General features: G+C 32.8%; 1 protein-coding gene and 1 long non-coding RNA gene across 2 annotated transcripts in view; both read left to right on the top strand.

Annotated features, from left to right (window-relative positions):
* The first annotated feature begins 391 nt into the window (after window positions 1–391).
* LOC143235047 (uncharacterized) lies at window positions 392–5836 on the top strand. The gene is made up of 3 exons (XR_013018903.1): window positions 392–456; window positions 3256–3510; window positions 4433–5836. It is a non-coding gene; the product is annotated as an uncharacterized LOC143235047 (long non-coding RNA).
* A 5255-nt stretch (window positions 5837–11091) lies between these two features.
* Window positions 11092–21522, top strand: part of LOC143233229 (nicastrin-like) — a 39252-nt gene continuing 28821 nt past the window's right edge. The window contains 5 exon segments of the mRNA XM_076469219.1: window positions 11092–11265; window positions 13706–13807; window positions 14744–14867; window positions 19631–19752; window positions 21203–21357. Of these exon segments, the coding sequence (XP_076325334.1) occupies window positions 11217–11265; window positions 13706–13807; window positions 14744–14867; window positions 19631–19752; window positions 21203–21357 (552 nt within the window). The 5' untranslated portion in view covers window positions 11092–11216.

Below are 21522 nucleotides of genomic sequence, written 5' to 3'. Positions count from 1 at the left end.
AAAATTCTTTTCATTCAAGTTGTATATATATATATATATGTTTACAGTTCCCTCTAGCTCACATTTAAATTAAAACATTAGAAATTCAGGTAATAATAATAATAATACGTATATGTATGTAGACATATTTTCCTGATTCCTTTTAGTAAATTAAATGAAAATGCATAATCTTCCTTGTTGGATCTATTTTTATCTTTAACTAAACACAGTGTTCATGAATTTGGTCTTTCACTTATCCTTGTTTTCCTTATTTTCACATATCTTTGTTGTAATAGACTAGGTGTAGGTCATCATTATGTAAACACTCTTCTTATGTAGAATAGTTTTAGTATCTTGAAAAAAATCTTAGTAATGAGGAAAAACAACATCATTAGCAGATGAATATATATATAGGGGGTTTTAGTAGCTGCTAAGCCCTACAACATTGTTGCTTCTGTGGTTCTTTACAACCTATCGGTCAGTATATCATTATTTTATATTAAATGTATATGATTTTTTAACGACTTCTGTAAAGACTTATGCTTTTTTCTACATATTACATATTTTATTCTTGTTGACGTTTACTCCGTCTTTAGGAGAGCCGAAAATATTACTTAAGAACAACATACAATTTACACCATCATGACCTGGTACTGATAGAAACAAGACGCTGGGATCACGGACATAGCTAACATAACTGAACCAGATTCTCTCATGTCAAGTTTCAAATTGTTACTCGGAAAGTGCAATGTTATTTCACTTTGTTCTTCAAGCTTTAAACTTTGAAACGTAGATTGTGATATATAGAAAAGTCCGCCATCTTCCTTACAAGATTGTAAGGGATATTACAGGTAATATCCTGTAATATAAGTCATAAGTAACTATGACTCTCTTAAGGTAGCCAAATGCCTCGTCATCTAATTAGTGACGCGCATGAATGGATTAACGAGATTCCCACTGTCCCTATCTACTATCTAGCGAAACCACAGCCAAGGGAACGGGCTTGGAGAAATTAACCGTCATTACGTAACAATGTAACGTATTGTATGACTACGATACGTTTAGTCAGTTTTCAATCTGAACAAATTATTGACGAATACCGAACTAATTAGTGAATACGTGTTTACTAATGAATATTTAGTATGTAAACGTATCTGAGCCAGGTTGGTGACCAGCCAATAAGCAGTGACTAGGAACTCTTTTATGGTTCTAGTGGATTCATATCTAACACACGCTTCTAGGATAACGTGATATTTTTCTGTTCTCTAGAGTAGTTGTTCTCAAACTAATTTCGTTTTACCTCCTCAGATTCAATAAGATACATAAGCTGTGCCGCCCCTGTTCTTTCGTAACTTTGAAAACTTTTCACGTAACACCTGAAGGAAGTTCACGCACCACAGGCTGAGAACTGCTGATCATTAGTCTTCTACGATACGTTTTTAATGAAAAGATACGAACTTGGAACAGGTTGTTTGTTTCAGATATTTGTGCAAAGCTATACAAGAGATATTTATGCTAGCCGTCCCTAATGTTAAATTGATAGACTAGAACGAAGGTAGCTACTTAGTCTTACACAATGTAACTGACATGAGCTGGGACTGTTGGATGTTATCAGTAGCATAAACTGTTAGTTTTACAGAATGTAACTTACATGAGTTATGACTGTTGAATGTTATCAGTAAGATAAACTGTTAGTTTTACACAATGTAACTTACATGAGTTATGACTGTTGGATGTTATCAGTAAGATAAACTGTTAGTTTTACACAATGTAACTTACATGAGTTATGACTGTTGGATGTTATCAGTAACATAAACTGTTAGTTTTACAGAATGTAACGGACACGAGTAATGACTGTTGGATGTTATCAGTAAGATAAATTGTTAGTTTTACACAATGTAACTTACATGAGTTATGACTGTTGGATGTTATCAGTAACATAAACTGTTAGTTTTACAGAATGTAACGGACACGAGTAATGACTGTTGGATGTTATCAGTAAGATAAACTGGTAGCCTTACACAATGTAACTTACATGAGTTATGACTGTTGATGTTATCAGTAAGATAAATTGTTAGTTTTACACAATGTAACTTACATGAGTTATGACTGTTGGATGTTATCAGTAACATAAACTGTTAGTTTTACACAATGTAACGGACACGAGTAATGACTGTTGGATGTTATCAGTAAGATAAACTGGTAGCCTTACACAATGTAACTTACATGAGTTATGACTGTTGGATGTTATCAGTAAGATAAATTGTTAGTTTTACACAATGTAACTTACATGAGTTATGACTGTTGGATGTTATCAGTAACATAAACTGTTAGTTTTACACAATGTAACGGACACGAGTAATGACTGTTGGATGTCATCAGTAAGATAAACTGGTAGCCTTACACAATGTAACTTACATGAGTTATGACTGTTGGATGTTATCAGTAAGATAAACTGGTAGCCTTACACAATGTAACTTACATGAGTTAGGACTTTTAAATGCTATCAGTAAGTTCAGTTATTTATTAAAAACATTAATCTTCAATCAACATAAGTTCGTGTTGATCGTAAACTTACAATTAAACTTATAATCTCTGTAATGTGCGTGAAACATTTTAATATTTTCATATGCCCTATTGCACGTTCTATTCAGTTGTACAGCTTTGGTGTAGCTTGGTGGTTAGGGAACTAGATTCGCAACGTAAGGGTCGTGGGTTCAAATTTCAATTCTCAGTAAATCCACCATTTTAATGATGTTGGTGATGGAAGAAGGAAAACTGATGCTCCCTTGGTTTCCCTGACTATGGAAGTTGTTTATAACATCTTGTTTACATCAAGGCTGTATGCTACACACGTTTTCAGTTAATACTTGTAGTGTGAAAATTTTATGTACATAATTGTCGTGTGGTTCTATCTACGTAAGACCTCTTAACTACCTGGTACTTGGTTGCTTTACAGCTTAGACTTCAGTAATTAGTGGCTTTTATGGGTTTATTATAAATCTATAAACCAATTTGGTTTTCACTCATTGAATTTATATATTTTTTATTGTTACCATGCTTACAAAACACAATTTATTTCTCATAATATTTATGCATGTTTAATCAAAATGAGACTTAATGGTTTCTCTGGCCTTTCCTAACTTGACCTAAAGTTTTGTCACCAATAAGTAACGACAAACAAACTTAACTGGTTTAATATACATCTTAGAGAACCTGAGTAAGGTATATTGAGTATTTTGGCTCATAGTTTGATAAATTTGTTTCTTCTTTTAGAGATTTTCACGTTCTTCTTGATAAAACCAACTAAATTACCAGAAAAACCGACTTTGAAGATGTTTCAGAGGCTGTTTATATGTATTGTTTTTCTGTTGATTATACTAATTACTTGCCCGTATTCAACGGCTGCCTTTAAGAAAAAGTTTCTCCCGAAATTGATTCCTCTGCCGATTCCACTACTTCTGCCTATTCCAATAATTCTACCTGTGTACGAGTCTTATGGCTATGATTACTACAATTATGGTTATTAAAGTAAGTAATTAACCTCGCTTTAAATTTATATTTTAACAATACTTACGTTTCCTTTTACACACACTTTGTTAACTTGTTAGAATATTTTTTGTATAAAGGTTATCATTCAAGCTCTACAGTCCAAATCATATATTATAATTATGTCCGAAAAAATCGTACACCATTAATATACAATGTTGTACTCCATCTTCATTCACAAAAGAGTTTTTTTCGCATAATTTATTGATGTTATTTAATATAAATTTCCTTTTTTATTGGCTCGTATGTCAACTTTATGGAAATATAAGCACTTTTATGTTCCCCGGTGGGACAATGGTAAGTTTTATGGACAACGATTCCTACGGTAGAAAATATTTGGCTCTGTTAAAAACAAATTTCTACTATGAAGTACAAAAACCAGGTAAACATGAACAATTTTTCTCATTGTAACTTGAACGACTGCCTAGGACGTACATTTAGAAAGCTTCCCTTTTTATTTTCTTTAAACTTTCTTTGCACTAATCGTATTTTACAATTTAGAGTGCAGTACCGATATTCATCAAGAATTATTGTATGTAATCAAAGACGTTTACTTGAAAAGAAACTGTTTTGCCAAATAAAAATATAGTTTCAAGGGTTTTCTCATTTCTCCATCTGTTCAACACCGTGTCCCGCTTTTATTCACATTTTTGGTCTTCTACTCATAAGTGCACAGCTCTTATCAAGATCTAGATTTTTACATTTAAATTATTTTTATCTTGACGTTTTCTATCAGTATCTTTATATATAATTTAAATTAATTAACTTTCCTTCTATCCCATAATTTTCTTATAGACAACGTGACTGTATATTGGTTTAAAGATTTATTACACAATCCTCTAAATCTCTTTCTCGAATGTTTTTGACATTTTGATTAATGTATCAAAATTTCCTTTTTATTTAGGTTAAAGAATTTCAAGAAGACAACAACGACATCATGAAGTTATTTAATCACTAACGGTTAATATATAATTTAAATCAAATCTATTTGTGTGGTTTATGATTTCCGTCAGTGTTTTGTATATGCAACATGGCTTCAATAATGCAAACAAATATGAAGGAGCCGTGGTCTTCGTAAAGCGTCTACATTACCTATCTATCTATCTATATATATATATATATACACATCAGCATTATATTTGTGTCCATCATATATTTAATGGTTCATGATGAAAATATTATTAGTTATTATAAATGTTCTATACAAATAAAGGGAGGTTCATATGTCGAAAACACTGTCTAAACACGTGTTGTCTTTTACGTAATGATTAACAGAGAAGAAATTACATACAATGAACTCAAATACTCATAAACATGACCAAAATGTTCTGTTATTCTAATAAAAATCAGACATACGTCAATAAGGACTAAACGTAGTTATTTTCTAAATATTCTGTTTTTTTTTTAAGTTTGTAGTAAGCCTCGAGGGAATAAGTAATTCTAAAATGCCCAAGGTTTGACTGTCAGAATATACATATGTAACGTATTGAAAGTTTCAGAGGGTAGTTACAAAACTATCTTTAGGTTCTCAACTAAGTACTATTTCTCTAATACTTTCGAATTATTTTCAGGCCCGGCATGGCCAGGTGGGTTAAGGCGTTCCACTCGTAATCTGAGGGTCGATGGTGCGAATCCCCGTCGGACCGAACATGCTAGCCCTTTCAGTCGTTGGGACGTTATAATGTTACAATCAATCCCACTATTTATGGCTAAAAGAGTAGCTCAAGAGTAAGCAGTGGGTGGTGATGACTAGCTGCCTTTCCTCTAGTCTCACACTGCTAAATTAGGGACGGCTAGCGCAGATAGCCCTCGTGTAGCTTTGCGAGAAATTAAAAAAATATATATTTTTTCCGGAATTTTTCTTTTCCATTGCGTAATTAATATATGGTCTAATGTTTAACATGATTTTCTTTTGTGATTGTAAAGATAACAAGTTGTAACACGTTTAGAAAGTTTAAAACAACTAGAAAATCTTGATTCGTTTCTTTTGCGAAGCAAACAGATGTGTTTTGTATTACAAATACTATGAGAATATATGTATTTATTAGGGGTGCGTACCTTATCAAAGTAGTCGATATGATAGATTTTTACGTATTGATGCTTCGATGTGATACATGTCTACATACAGAAGTTTTACCAACGGTTTGTTACAAACTTTGACAATCTTGTCCGTAATTTGTTATCCACATCATACTAACACTGTCTTACTGAAGTTCTTCACACTTTACAGTGTTTTCTTTAATTCTCAGGTTTGATAACTTAAATGACAACTGGCAAGAGAAGAAAAATAAAAAAGTTAATATCTGTCTACTTGTTTTGTTATTGTTACTCTTTGTTACTTTGCATGTAATATTGTTGATAAATGAAAGTAATATTGTTTTTGAGTTTCTCGCAAAGCTACACGAGGACTATCCGCGCTAGCCGTCCCTAATTGAGCAGTGTAAGACTAGAGGGAAGGCAGCTAGTCATCACCACCCACCGCCAACTGTTGGGCTACTCTTTTACCAATGAATAGTGGGATTGACCGTCACTTTATAACGCCCCCACGGCTGAAAGGGCGAGCATGTTTGGTGCGACGGGGATTCGAACTCGTGACCCTCAGATTACGAGTCGAACGCCTTAACCCACTTGGCCATGCCGGGCTCAGACAGTTAGTAACACCATTCACTGCCAATTCTTGAGATACTCTTTACCAATAAATAGAGCGATTGACTGTCACAGTATAACGTCCCCATGGCTGAAAGGGCAAGCAATGTCGGTGACGGGGATTCGAATCCTCGCCCCACAGATTGTGAGTTGAACGTTCTAACCATCAAACCATATCAGTCCTTTGTTATTGTATAAAAGAAGATTGAAAATATATCTGTATTTGATACTTTTTTGCAACTTGTCAGTTTGTTTGCTTATGGAATTTCACACGTAGCTACACGAGGACTATCTGCGCTAGCCTTTCCAAATTTAGCAGTGTAATACTAGAGGGGAGGCAGCCAGTTATCACCACCACCCATCGCCAACTCTTGGGCTACTCTTTTACCAATGAATAGTAGGTTTTACCGAAACATTATAACGCCCGGGCGACCACGTTTGGTGTGACGGAGATTCGAGCCCGCGGCTCCCAAGTTACTAGTCGAGTTCCTTAACTACCTGGTCATGCAGGGCCAACTTATCAGTTACCAACAAGATATATTTATAACATATTTTTCTTGAAATTTTGGGTTAAAAAGACTGAAACATCCTAACTAATTAAATGAGTTTTGGAATCCCTTTTGCAACTCAAATTATTCTCCAAACGTTTAACGTTTTTGAAATGCAATATATTTAGTGTGCTTCCATGAAAATTTACCGTCAAAAGTTGGGAAAGCACATAAAGTTGTAAATTGCACATCAACAGTCTTTCGTAAAAACATGACTGTTGTGACTGTAGTATATGGTTATACATCGGGTTTTTTCCTTTTTTTAATTTAACTATAAAACTTTCTTCATTTATCATGTATATAGATCTATGTAGTTTTAACTGTAAAATGTTGATCAAGGAAGTGGCTAGGTTTCTTTTGGTATAGTTACCTTCATTTTAGGTCGTTCACCTATACACATGCTATCCATTTACTCAAAGGAAAATCAATTTTTTGGGGGGTTAAAATACTTTCGTTTGTCCATTAATATATCCATCTATGTGTAGTTACGATAAAGGGTTTATCAACGTTTTAGCTATGCTTGACTGTCTCTATCTTCCCACTTTTTCTTTGTATTATAGTAGCCAGGAATTAGCCTATTTGTAATTTCTGCATAGGTCACTGGTTAGGCCATATTTAGAATATTGTATTAATCGTTGAAAGGGTTGAGAAAAGGGTTACTAGAATGAAGTCTGGAATGAGGGGTTGTCATACAAGGAAAGGTTGAAATCTCTCAATTTGTTTTCTGTTGAAAACGAGGAGCTGCTGGAATCTGTTTGAGGTGTTTTAAATTGTAAAGGGAAAACTGACAGTGTTGATATATCATAATTAACAGTGATAATGCTAAGACAATGATATGAATGTTGATAAGGTGGGAGCCATTTTCAGCTAAGACAGTTTCCTTTATATGACAGGGTGGTTGTCCTTTGGAATGGGTTGCCTTCAGATGTTGTAGAAGCAACAAATTTAAATGAGTTTAACAAGAAAATGGATGAGTGGATGAATGTTTGACTTTAAGATTTGTTTGTTTGTGCTGTCACATGTTGTCCCAAAATGGTATGATATGTGCATTATGCAAGGTGAAAGATCTTTGTTGCAGAACTAATGTTGATATCTACATGGCAAAGACGTCGTAGGGCAATGGCACAGGGAACCCATGCCCCCAATCCCTTGTTGGTGTCTTGAAGAATCAGAATGAAAAGCCACGATCAATATCATATTGAAACACCAACGTTCCCCACGGCGAATCTTCTCTGCAAAAACTAGATAAACGCAACACTCAAATTATTACAGATTTAGCTGAATTAGTACTTACATTTAACGGTTTTGAATTTAATAATGAATTCTGTATTCAAACAAAAGGCACAACACTGGGCACAAAGATGAACCAAACTATTCCAACATTTTTATGGGAAAAAAGACGAAACTTTTGGTAAACTACACAGACAAACCAACGTTTTGGAGATGCTACATTGATGACATTTTTTTTTTTTTCATTTGGGTAGAAGACAAAGATTCGTTACAGTTCTTTTATAGACATGCTGATACCTTCTACAATTCTATTAACTTTACTCAAGACTACCCAAGTAAGTTTCTTGGATGTATCCCTAACGTTGAAAGATGGTGTTCTACATACTGATTTGTACCGAAAACCAACGGATAAACCACAATACTTACACAAACAAATTACGCAATATCACATTCAATCAAGCACTTAGATTAAAGAAAATATGTTTTGATAGCAAGAACTATGACCGTCACATTAGTTCTTTGAAACAGACTTTGACTAAAAGAAGTTATAAACAAAACACTATCACCCAACAAGTTGAGAAAGCTTACAATATACCACGTGCATCTGCCCTGAAACAATCACCTAAAACCAATTCTTCTCGTGTTCCACTAGTTATTACCTGTCACCCAAAACTAAAAAATCTACCCAGGATACTAAAGAAACACTTTTACGTCCTTCAACTTAATGACCGATTAAAATCTAGTATTACGGAAGTTCCTGTTATTTCTTTTAGAAAGAATAAAACTTTGCATTTACACTTTGTTCACGTTAAAGTAAACTCTAAGCCGACACCTGGTTAAGTCAACCTTGCAATAGCAAACGATGTTAAACCTGTAAGTTCGTGCAAGAAACTGATAAATTTTCCGATAAAGACAACCAAAAGCAGTTTAAAATCACTAATTTCATAAACTGCTCTAAGAAAAATATTATTTATTTAATCCAATGTTGAAAATGCAATTTTCAATACGTATGTCAAACCCAAATAACTCAACGGGAACGTTTTAATAACCATAAATCAACAATAAAAACAAAGAACTTCACACGTTTTTGAACAATGCAAATCAAATAAACACAACATAATCATAGAAAAACACCCAAATATTAAATAAAGAAACAAACATAAACAAACGCAAAATTAAAGAAGCCTTACTTATACAACAATGCAAGCCCAAAATATACCAATACAAAGGAACATCTTTATACCTATATTAATAAATATATCCAACACTAAGCACGCCCTCTACATTCCTATACTCAATTACACAACCGCCTTCAAACATGTGGTCAGCTATTGGTCAGTAACCTTTTCTTTCTTTGTGAACCTGACGATGACCGAAGAATATCGAAACGTTGTTCGCTCCTCTACATAGTACTATCTCTATCGATACCAGCCCTTTTTACATATAAACAAAGAACTTCCTGTCGCAAAACACTTTAACATGCCTGGACACTCTCTTGATTTTTTGTAATTAAACACAAGCTACATAACGCACTATCTGTTCTTTGTCTATACCCATAAGTTTAGTGTCTTCGAGAGATTACTTTCCAGTGACACAGCGGTATATTTGCGACTTCTAACACTAAAAACCGGGCTTCGATACCCCTAGTGGACAAAGCTACATAACGCGCTATCTGTGCTTTGTTCACTAGGGGTATCGAAGCCCGGTTTTTAGTGTTGGAAGTCGCAAACATACCGCTGTGTTACTGGAAAGTACTCTCTCGAAGACATTAAACTTATGGGTATAGAGACAAATTTTACATCTAACAGGATCGGGGAAATTAAAGAAGCTGATTGGATAGCACTATTAAAGGAGTTAATTGGATAGCACTGTTAAAGAAGCTGATTGGATAGCACTGTTAAATACTGTAACAGAAAATGGTATCAATCTCAATCCCGGGGATGTTGAACTTTATGATTAAACTTACTTTATATTAGCCCGATATGGTCAGATGGTTAAGAGACTGGACTCGTAATCTGAAAGTCGAGGATTCGAATCCCCGTCACACCCAACAAGCTCGTTCTTTCAGCCGTGGGGGCGTTATAAGTTACGATCAATCTCACTATTAATTGGTAAAAGAGTAGCCCAAGCAGTGGGTGGTGATGACTAGCTCCTTCCCTCTAGTCTTATACTGCTAAATTAGGGACAATTAGCGCAAATATCCCTTGTGTAGCTTTGCGCGAAATTTAAAACAAACCACAAACAATACTTTACATTATAAGTATTATTCTTCCCTAAAAATCGGCCCAGCGTGGCCAGGTGGTTAAGGCACTCGACTCGTAATTTGAGGGTCGCGGGTTCGAATTCTCGTCATACTCAGTATGCTCGCCCTTTCAGCCGTCGGGGTGTTATAATGTGACGGTCAATGTTGGTAAAAGAGTTGGAATTAGGCGGTGATAACTAGCTCTCTTCCCTCTAGTCTTACACTGATAAATTAGGAACGGCTAGCGCAGATAGCCCTCGTTTAGCTTTGCGCGAAATTCAAACAAAATCAAATCTTAAATATATACATCTGTATATAGTGATTTTATTTTCTATATATTGAGCTACATTATTATTTTCTCCTTTTGCCGTTATTTAATTTTAATTTTATTTCTGTTTATTTTGATTTTATTTTTATATAAATTGGTTAATAATTCTTGTAACTATTATGAACTTTATACACTCTTTCGACACAAAACTAAACTTGACACAAACAGCTCTAAGTTATGATTGGTTAGTTCTCAAAGGCAACTAATACTGAACATTCGGTTTACGTCACATCGACATCCAAGCCTATATATTTCGTCACACTTATTAAACATAATTCTTTATTATCTTGGAGAAGAATAGCCAAGTATTCGAAAGGGGTCGAATTTTGGTTCTCCTTTTGAAAATATTTTGAAACGCCAAAAATTCCTTACCTATGGGCTTGAATCCCGAATCGTTCAAGTAACTAGCGACGCCTCTGCTCAATGGTTGTGTATAGTCATTTTTAAAATTGAATAGGTCTTCGTACTGTGTTCTGTCACACGAAATAAATTTCTATTACAAACAAAAAGTATTTATAATCCACTCAGCTTAATTTATTTTTGTATACAGATGGCAGCACTATCGAGTAAAGTAGAATCGTTCCCTTTGAAGAAATTCAGGTGATCTCATCGAAGAAGACGAGTAGATTTTGTATGTGTACATATACTGTGGTGTGTTAATCCTGATAAGAAAATCGTCGAGACATTTTGCACGATGACAGTTCTGAAAGTAGTTTTTACTTTTACCTTACTTTTTTTCCTTGGTATGAATATTTTTCAGACAATCAAAGTTTGTATTAGTCATACGTTTTATATGTTTGCGCCTATATTACATTGTTACTTCAGATGTTCACGGTTGAATCTGCAGTAGTCAGCATTATGTAACACTAATAAGTAATAAATACTAATAGTAACAGTGCTAATTATTAATGGTACTATTATTACTATTACTGATTCTAAGTTAGTGGTATCAAGAAAGGAATCATCATTTAATTTTTATAGTTTATTAACTATATTGCTTTTTTACATTTATTCACTTGTACAAAAAGTTTCTCTTCCGGCCATGTTTGGGATAATTGTTATGATATATTTATTATGAATGAGTTAAGTCGGCTTTTATTTGCGACCTATGCATTACTATTACTGATTATTATTAATAGTAATTTCAATAGTAATAATATTCAGGATACTAATGATGGGAATTGATTATGTGTGTGTTTGTATGTGTATGTATATATCATGCATGCATTTATTACAGAGTTCAATGCTTGTTGTTATTGTTGTTTTTATAAAATGTCCTTTGTTTGAGTGTTTCTAGCTGAAATACTCATTCAAAGCTTGGAGAACATAAAGGCTTCCAGGGGAATGATATAGGTGTGTTATGTCCAAATGTAGCTCACCCTGTATATTACCCTGGGAGAGGTTGTAATGGTAAATTTAAGACTTGGACATAATTTATCAAAGGTTTGCTAGTTATAAGCATACAAACATGCAGATGTCTGTCAAGTAATTGTTTAAGGCTAGATTTTTATTTATGATTTCCCAAAAAATGTTTTATATTTGTTTCATTGCTTTCCACATTTAATGCTAGTTCTTAATCCAATTATTTCATAGAGTCCATTTTGACATTTGTTTTTGTGTATTTTAATTCTGTATGACAGTTATAAATGCTAAAACATACACTGTAAACATGAATTTTTTGCTTGAACTGAAAAAAAGTTCTAAGTATTTAATGTTTTTCTAAGTAAGACAGGACATAAAACAGTTTTAACTGAATATGATATATAAAGAGAATTATATGACCTTTGAAATCTAAAGCTTTTACCTAAGCTGTAATGAGCCACATTTTATTACATGTTATATGATCTGAGGTTGCATGAATGTACATATATATATCTTACCATTTCTTTGTGACAAGTTTAGGTATCCTGATATTCATTTTTTCCTTTGTGTTCTTGCTGTTGTTATTGCCACAAATATTGGTCAGCTTTTTATAATTTTATATTACCTCTTTGGCTGTTTATCTTTTGATACAGATTTTTCTTGGATGCTTTTATAGTTTTATTATATAATGTGTGAGCTGTCTGTAGTGGGTTGTATGGCTTTGTATTGAAATGAGATTGTAGAATTTTTCTGTGTCTGACATTGCTTGATTAATAAATGCATCACTGTTGACAGTGGTCACTTTCATTTACAGACCTTGTTTTATCAATGGAAAAACTTGATTAATTTTAGCAATGTAGTATGCTCTTCTGGCTGTTGCTACTTTGGAATGTTAAATTCATGTTTCAAAGTTTGAAATTTTTCACCATTTGATAAAGGTCATATTTATGAATTTAGTTTGATACTAGATTATGTGGAAAGAGTTGGGATGTTTACCCATGAGTTCAGTTTTTGATTGGTGGAAAATAATGTCTAAGGTAGATACTTAAAAACATTGAACTTCACCAATAAAGGAAATTTAATATAGAAATCACACACATAGATCAACTTAAGCTAAGTACACCACCAAAAGGCTGTTAATATGTAATATTCTACAGACCTGTGGAGCAGTATTACATAATACAGACTGTTCCATCCAAACTTACTTCAGCAATACTTAATCAGCACACTGAAAACAGTTATTTTTCAGCAACTAGTCCTACAGAACAGTAATTTGGGTTCTTGTATACCATTATCAGAAGATAATTTCCTTTACATTTCTGTTTTCTTTCAACCTCATGTGTAAAGTTGCTAAATTCCATGTATTAATTAATCACATTGTGATTGTATCATTTTTTATTTTTAGCTCATCAAACAATCCAACATCCACTGACTTCACATTACTGATTCTTTTCTTGAAAAATAATAAAGTTTTTATTCCAGTTATTTAGTTGAAAAAATATCAGGTAGTATAAAAATAATCGGTGTGTTCAAAATGATATAAATGTAATATTTGTAATTACATGTATTTTTAAACTTAAATATTTTAATTGATAAATAAAATCATATGAAAGATCTGTAAGCTTTATGCTTGCAACAATCAGTATGTGTATTTAATGGGGTACCTTATCTAAAATCAACTGAGTAATAATATTAGAATTTTTTTAGGTCTTAATCTAAGTTTACAGAAATGTACAAAAATAACTGTCTAAGCCATATTTTGTTTTGTTGTTTGAAGAATATATGTATAATTTCAACCTTTTTGTTTTTAACACTTTGTAGGAATTGAAGCAGTGAGAACAAGGCTAAAAATTTATGAAAATATTCAGGGGGATATGTTTTGTTTTCGGAGGATGAATGCCACCCACCAGTTTGGGTGTAGTTGTAAGTTGTAATTTTTATTCATGTTTTGTAATATATCAATGTGCTGGGTTCAGTATGGGAGTGAGGAAAATAAAGTAGGATATTAAGGGAACTAACTTGGGAAAACAAACCTGAGATGTAACCTGAAGGGTTAAATTTATTTCAAATTGAGAGTATTTGATATTCTAGTAGTGTAACAAATATTCTCTTGGACTCAACTTTCATAAGTAAGTGAACTGTTCATTCATTTGTTGTTAACCTACGTTTTTTTTTCTGTGAACCTCAAAGCTTGTTACATACTGTTAATGAGTATAGGTTTTAGAAATAATGATTACAAGTAAATAAAAACCTAGATTCAAAAATCTGTTAAAAGTTGACTTGTTTTTCTGGCAGGGGGAAGTACTTTTTAACCACCTCATTCATACAGTGTTCATCTATTAATGCTATTTTTTGACACTCATCATTCAGGCAATAATACTAAGGGCCTGGCTTTTTGGTACTTAGACTTTTTACTCTGAAAGACATTTGTTCAATGGCATGCTTATTCTTGTACTTAACCTTTCAAACAGAATTTTGAGTGAAAGAGAACCTAAATTAATGACCTGACTTGGATCTGCTTATTCATACAAACAGAATGAAAAGTACTCTTTTTGTCTAAGAAAATAAGAATAGTTAGATATTGATTTCCAAATTTTTAAATATGCAAGCTTTTAGTTTTCTACAAACAGTTTTATTTTGAAGGTAAGTAATAAATAAACTTTGAATCAGTGAGTTGGATTCTAAATTAGGAAAGACAGCTCACTAATTAGTGTCTTATTGCATTTCTTTTTTTATGATTCTTCTTTTCAGTATTTTCAAAATTCAATTTAAATTTGCTTCTTACTGTGAAATCGAACATTTAGTAGGTACATGTATGTTTGTCGATAATACAAGAATTGTAATATATTCTAAAATTAGCTACCTCTGGTGGAAATGTTGGTGTCGTACAGTTAGTAGAAAGCACTGAAGATCTCCATTGGATCCTTAACACAGGATCAAAACCCCCATACATTGCTGCTATTATAGAGCCTTTCTTCAACATGTAAGTTTATACATACACAGTAAATTTATAATAAGTTAATGACAAGTACTCTGAAATATTCAGTGATTGTGAAGTAATTGGCAAAGTATTGTGATGTACAATGTAATTTGTATGTGAATATAGCTTTAATCATTGATAGTAAATTCAGCTAAGTGTTTATAATATTTTAGAAACTTGTACAAGTCTTGTAATGTTATTATTTTTAAACAATAACTAAAACTATATAATAAATCATTTCAAAGGCTTCTTAATAATAATATTAAAATTGTATTAATTTATGTATTATAAAATAAAACCTATGTACCAGTTTTTTTTGTTAGCTCATTGTTGCTTAGTTGTTCTGTTTTGGGTTTTGTAAGTAGCTGAGAGGGTACAAGTCATAAAGAAAATGAATTTATGGTGAAAAATTAAAGAAACAAGTCATTGAAATATGTGAACTTTATAAAATAATTGGTTGGATAATTAATAGTACATTATTACTTTTATTTTTTCCTAATTAATCAAAATGATACACAGATATTTAGGACTTATGTTTTCTCCTCTTTTTTTCGTACTTATGATGTTTTGTGTAACAGCCTTGGCCATGAATTGTCATCCTGCACATATTTCTATTTGTGGCATTATATAGATACTGTTTGTTTACTTGGAAGACAATAGAAGGATAGGAAGTCTTGAAATCAGTGAAATTTTCATTTCTTTTAGGAATGTTATTTTAATATTCCTTTAGTTATATAACAATTTTTAAAAACTTGGATTATCTAGTTTCTGTGCAGTTATAACAAACATATGGTCTAGAAAACCATTGAAAATGCCCTTTTTTTTGTTCTCTGATAGATAGTATCTGTTCTGCCTTAGAGAATATTACAGTAACATAACATATATTTGTTGATAGGGTAACTGACTGTAATATCCACTGATGGCTGAGAGGGTAATGTCTGTATGTTACAGTCAGTAAAATTTGAGAGAGAACAAGGGCTGCAAGGTGATACTGTTGATTGAGTAGTTTAACTGTTGAATTCAAGGTGCTTTCTTAGTTCACTTGTGGTTGGAGATCTTTTATTAAGTACCTCATTTTGAGATCATCTGTTTTAGTTCTGTGAAGATCAATCCTGACAGTGAAAGTTGTAGTAAGTTATCAACTTTCATTCTGTCTGTACAAGTGTGTATGCTATACTTTTTTATTTTGGCATGTTTAAGTAAAGTTTGTGTTCATTTTTTACAACGTTTACCAGTCTTATTATATTTCACACAAGATTAAACTCAAATCAAGTTTACATAATATACAAATCAACTGTGTATGTATTAATACATACATTAATACTTGTTCAGAAATCAAGTTTATCTCAAAATACCACACGCTGGTAGAATGCATTTAGATTACTTTGAAATTAAGGTTTAAGCTATTAAAAACAGGCTGTTTAGTAAAACAGACTGGGTTATAATTTCTCTCAACACAATTCATTATTCTTGTAATTTATTTATATTGAGAATTCTTAACATGAAATATGCTTTTGATTTGGTGATTCTTTTAAGAGAAAAAAAAATTATAGGCTGAACACTAACAACCATTTTAGTGTGATTTAAATTCTGAAAATTTAGTTATTTTGAATTAAAACATTAAATTTCTCTTTACTTTGGTACAAAAACAATATATGTGTGTGTTTATAATGTTATAAGGTTGAGTATTTATTTACTATCTTAAAGGTTGTGGCAACAGCAGCTTACTCATCATATGATCGTCCAAGAGGTAGAAGGGAATGTAATATTATCAGTGGCTTTTTTATTTTATACTATCTTGCTCATTCCTCTTGTCTTGGTTTTGTTAGCTACAGTGTATGGTACTCAGTTTTTCAGCAGTCTTATTTCCTATGAATATTAATGAAAAGTTTCCTTGGTTGCTGAGTTCACCTCATTAGATTGATATTTTGTCAGTAGAGTGCTAATTTTTATATAAGAGTAACTTGCAAGCTTCTCAGCTTCCTTATCTGACTTTAGCCCTGCATGGTTTGGCACATATAGCACTGTATAAAAGTATTAGGACATAGTCAAAATTAGATTTCAAGTTACTTTGAAAGGACAGTGGAAAGTAAATCGCAGGTGAAACATCAAAATTTTATTACTTACCACAACAGAAACTCAATGGAAGTGCTTGAGTTCAGCAAACAGTAAATATCTTGTGTGTCTACCATTTTGATTTAATAACTGCAGATGGTATTTCAGGCATTGTTACAATGTAATTAATCAAAGTGTCCTTTGGGATTTTACTCCAAATCTATCTAGTACACACCTATAAAGTTACTTTGGAAGTAACGTTTGATTTGTGAAACTTTTGATCTATCAAATCTCAGTATTTTCTGTGTAGGTTTAATGAAAGTTTGAGGTCATTATCTTCTTGGTAGTAGAATCCTTCACAAATAATATGCACACTGTTTGGTATACCATGATGGATCAGTATGTGATGGTACTTGTGCTGGTCAATCATTCCATCTGTCTTGTAACTATCTCCTGTTGCCTCAGCAGAAAACCTCTCAAACTATCACACTGCCTTCTCCATGTTTCATGGTAGGTGTTATGCATCAAAGTAAGTATCTTTCACCTTTTTTCTGCCAGGTGTACAACCTATACTTTGAATAAACTATCTGAAATTTTAGCTTGTCTATCCATAACACTTTTTTCCAATCATCAAAAGTCTTCTTTTGTACCTTTTAGCAAATTTTAGTCTCTTGACAATTTTTTGAGGTTTAAGTAAAGTTTTTTTTTAACTGCTTCATGACCAGTTATTCCATTCTTGTTGAGCTTTCTTGATACTGTAGATTTGAACACTTTTCTGTCATATGGTATACATGGTTGTTTATCTCATGCTTGAGGTTAGTGGCAGTCTTCTTTTTGTCCTGAAGGCTGCATAAATGAAGATACTTATCATCAGTTTCATGAAGTTTAGGTGTTCTGCCTCTTTCTTTCTTATTTGAAAATTTACATGTCTGCTGCAATTTGTTGCAGAGTCAACCAGCATCATGTAAAGCTATTATGTGAGCTCTGCTCTTCTGGTAATTCTCTACACTTTTTGAGCTGCAACATGACAACAAAACTTAATGTATAGTGTTAAACACTACTTTTATCAAAGTTTATTTGTGAAGTGCTATTAAATTGATTTAATTTGGCATATACAAGTACTATGTGCTAACTTCTTGCTAGTTTCTTTTTGCATGTGTTACCATGATGGTTATTTCAGACCCTAAATTTGCTTAGTATGTTCATTCAAGAAGAATCCTTATGACATGGCCTTGATCAATTCCTATGGTATATGGGAATTCTAAAAGTAGGTATTTTCACCCTGGCTCATGTAGCTGCAACAGGGATCAGTAAAGCATTACCATAGTGTTGAAATTTACATTCTGTAATGGTACGAAGAATCAGCCTCAAAAAGTGGAAATAATGACAAAATATTCTCTTCTCCTAACACTTTTGCACAGTACAGTACATTTGCATTATAGCCTTGTTATGTAGCTGCTTTGTTTTTGCAAACAATTTGGAGACCAGCCACTCTGAATTTTACACAATACTGGCTTTGAGTCAGTCACGAATATTATGGTGTTGGCATTGTACATTTGCAGTTTTTTGCTTTTGGCAATTCAGAGAAGAGCTTGTTTTATAGCTTTAGGCTCCATCCCTCTAATGCTTGAATGTTTTGCTGTGTTATCTTTCTAAGACTGGTTTCTATGAATCCCAGTGGTGCCAGGTGTTTATTCTGCATTGTAGATCTGTTGGTGACAATTAGTGCAATGGTAGTAGTGTAGCACCTGCACACCTATAACTGACAACTAAGGTACCTTTTAAGCAATTCACCAGGTTGGTTGGCATCTGGTGGAGTTGTGAATATAAAATATCCCAATTGAAAAGGGCAGTAGCTCACTGATGGAATGCATGGTCTTTTCACTGTGAAGAATGGTGCTGTTAAGTGTAGTTGATGTTCTGTGATGCTGCTGAGGTCTGTGAGGGATTTAATGATGGTGTCTGAGTTACATTCTCTTACAACTGTTACAGAGCTTTTCTGTATCCTTTTTGGTATTATTTCGATATGTAGCTGATAGTACTTTGGTAGAACATAAGCAGGTGACTTTCTTTTTTTCTGTTCCCAAGTACAGCCATAAGTGTATTGATATCTGTGGTAGTTTTTGTTGTGCGTTAATGTGATTGCTTAAATTGCTCATTCATATAGCTCATTCTTGTGGTACCTCTGGTTATCATGGTGTTAATATGACTTGTGAAGTTGTTTATTCAAAGGTTACACCCAGAGTGATAGAAATAGCCACTAAGGACTATGGTTTGTCTTCACCAACATGTCTGTTATTTAAGTGTGTAGGACGTGACTGTGGCTTTGGCAGGATTCCTAACTGTTCCTGTGTCATTGTAACATGTATGACACAATCTGATTCAGCTTAAACATCTAAGCTGTGTTGGCTGCTTATCCCATGTAAAAACTTGTTTGTCTGTAACTAAGCACCAGATGACTTAACAGTGGGGTTAATCTTAGCAATAAATTAATCCCTAGCTCATACTGAACATGCACTAGAAAACTATAACAAAAACTAAGTTATCTCTAACAGTAATGCAAATTTTGTATTAACACAGTAACACTGTGCAATGCCTATGATTGAACATTTAGTAACATCATATATTATAGCAAACGTATGCTGTACGTGAAACTGGAATATTACTTGTACTAATCCCATATTTATATGCAGTTGTCTTACATTTTATAGGGGAAATATGACACTATTGAAGAATTCGGATCGTGTAACAGGTGTTATAGTATTGAAGGAAAGTGAAGAAAGACCAGAACAAGGCTTTTCTCCAGACCAAAGTTGCCCCAATCAAAAGTTTGGTAAGTATCAGCAGACATGCAGAAGGCCTTTACATCTTGAATCAACAAAAAAGTTATTTTTGGAAAATAGGTCAGGTGAAATTCTGCTGATACTAATCAAAACAGAGTTCTGGAGCTTGTGTTTGAAGCGATACTAGTAATGGGACTTATTTGAGCTACTTTGTCATTTGTTATGTTTACATGTAGATTTATTTCTTTACTTTTCAAAAACATTAAGGTACTCGGCCAGATGAAGTGGACATGTTCTCATGGCTTGCAAACATTATGAAGCAGCTAAATATTATATAGATAGATTAAATATCTTTTCTACTTACATCACTGTTTATGCAGTGTTGGTATCCACTGAAGTTAAACACTGTATGTAAAAAATGATTGAATGAGAACAATATATTCATAATTTTAGTGTATAATGTGTATGTACATAAAACATATTTATTGTTTCATGAAAAGCCTTAATTTTGTGTGTATTATTTAGTACTGATACCTAGGATGCTTTCTGATTAGTGTGGTTTGTTTAGTACTGATACCTAGGATGCTTTCTGATTAGTGTGGTTTGTTTAGTACTGATACCTAGGATGCTTTCTGATTAGTGTGGTTTGTTTAGTACTGGTATTTAAGATGCTTTCTGATTAGTGTGGATTGTTTAGTACTGGTATTTAAGGTGCTTTCTGATTAGTGTGGTTTGTTTAGTACTGGTATTTAAGGTGCTTTCTGATTAGTGTGGTTTGTTTAGTACTGGTATTTAAGATGCTTTCTGATTAGTGTGGTTTGTTTAGTACTGGTATTTAAGATGCTTTCTGATTAGTGTGGTTTGTTTAGGACTGGTATTTAAGATGCTTTCTGATTAGTGTGGTTTGTTTAGTACTCGTATTTAAGGTGCTTTCCATAAAGTGTGGTTTGCTTAGTGCTGATAGTCCAGTGTTTCTGATGACTCATTGCCTCTAAAACTAAAAAATTGAATATTGAAGCAAGGTTCCTTTTGAATCTCCATTTACAGTAAAAGTTGACAAGTTATTGTTTGCTTTGCTATTTGTACTATACTTTATCAAGGTGTAGAGTATTAATTGTATATATAGGAAAAACAAAAAAACAGCAACAGCAGATTCCACATGGTTGATGGCATCTAGTGTAGTTGGTTACATACTAATCTTTTCTATTCCTGTGTAACTTGTAATTACACTTGATTGTTTATGACAATATGCCATGGTTCCATGTAACAATTTCTGTTATTATCAATTAATAATAAAAAATATGGTAAATATTATTACTTTAATGAAATGATTTTTTTATCTTTTGAAATCCTTATAAATAGTGCATAGATGTGTGAAATTCTGTCTCGTAAATTGTGTTTAATAGTTTGAAACATTGTCCATATCAGCTTATTCACAGAAGTATGTGTACATGTAGTAAATTAGTATTGTTTATATCCATACTAATAAACTTTGTTCAGGTTTGTATGTCAGTAGAACAAATGACTCCTACGGGGATTGCCAGAAGAATAGGTGGAATCCAGATAATCCTGCTTTAGGGATGATGTTTGTAGACTGGGGAATGCCAATATTTTTCGTTACAGAAGAAACGAGCATTAATAAGATAAGAGATAGGGTTTGTAACTTTGTTTTTAAGTTTACTGGTTTTTTAACACTGTTTTTAAATTTCACTTGAATATATGACAAATTCAGTAATCATTTTCAAATAATTCATGGATTAAATTTCAAATAAATGTTCATAATTATAGAAATTTTCTTTTATGGATATAATTTACTGTAG

This window comes from Tachypleus tridentatus, chromosome 12 (assembly GCF_004210375.1).
Source record: "Tachypleus tridentatus isolate NWPU-2018 chromosome 12, ASM421037v1, whole genome shotgun sequence".
NCBI lineage: Eukaryota > Metazoa > Arthropoda > Merostomata > Xiphosura > Limulidae > Tachypleus > Tachypleus tridentatus.
Note: the sequence above shows the minus strand (reverse complement) of the source record. Positions and strands in the feature narration are given on the sequence as shown.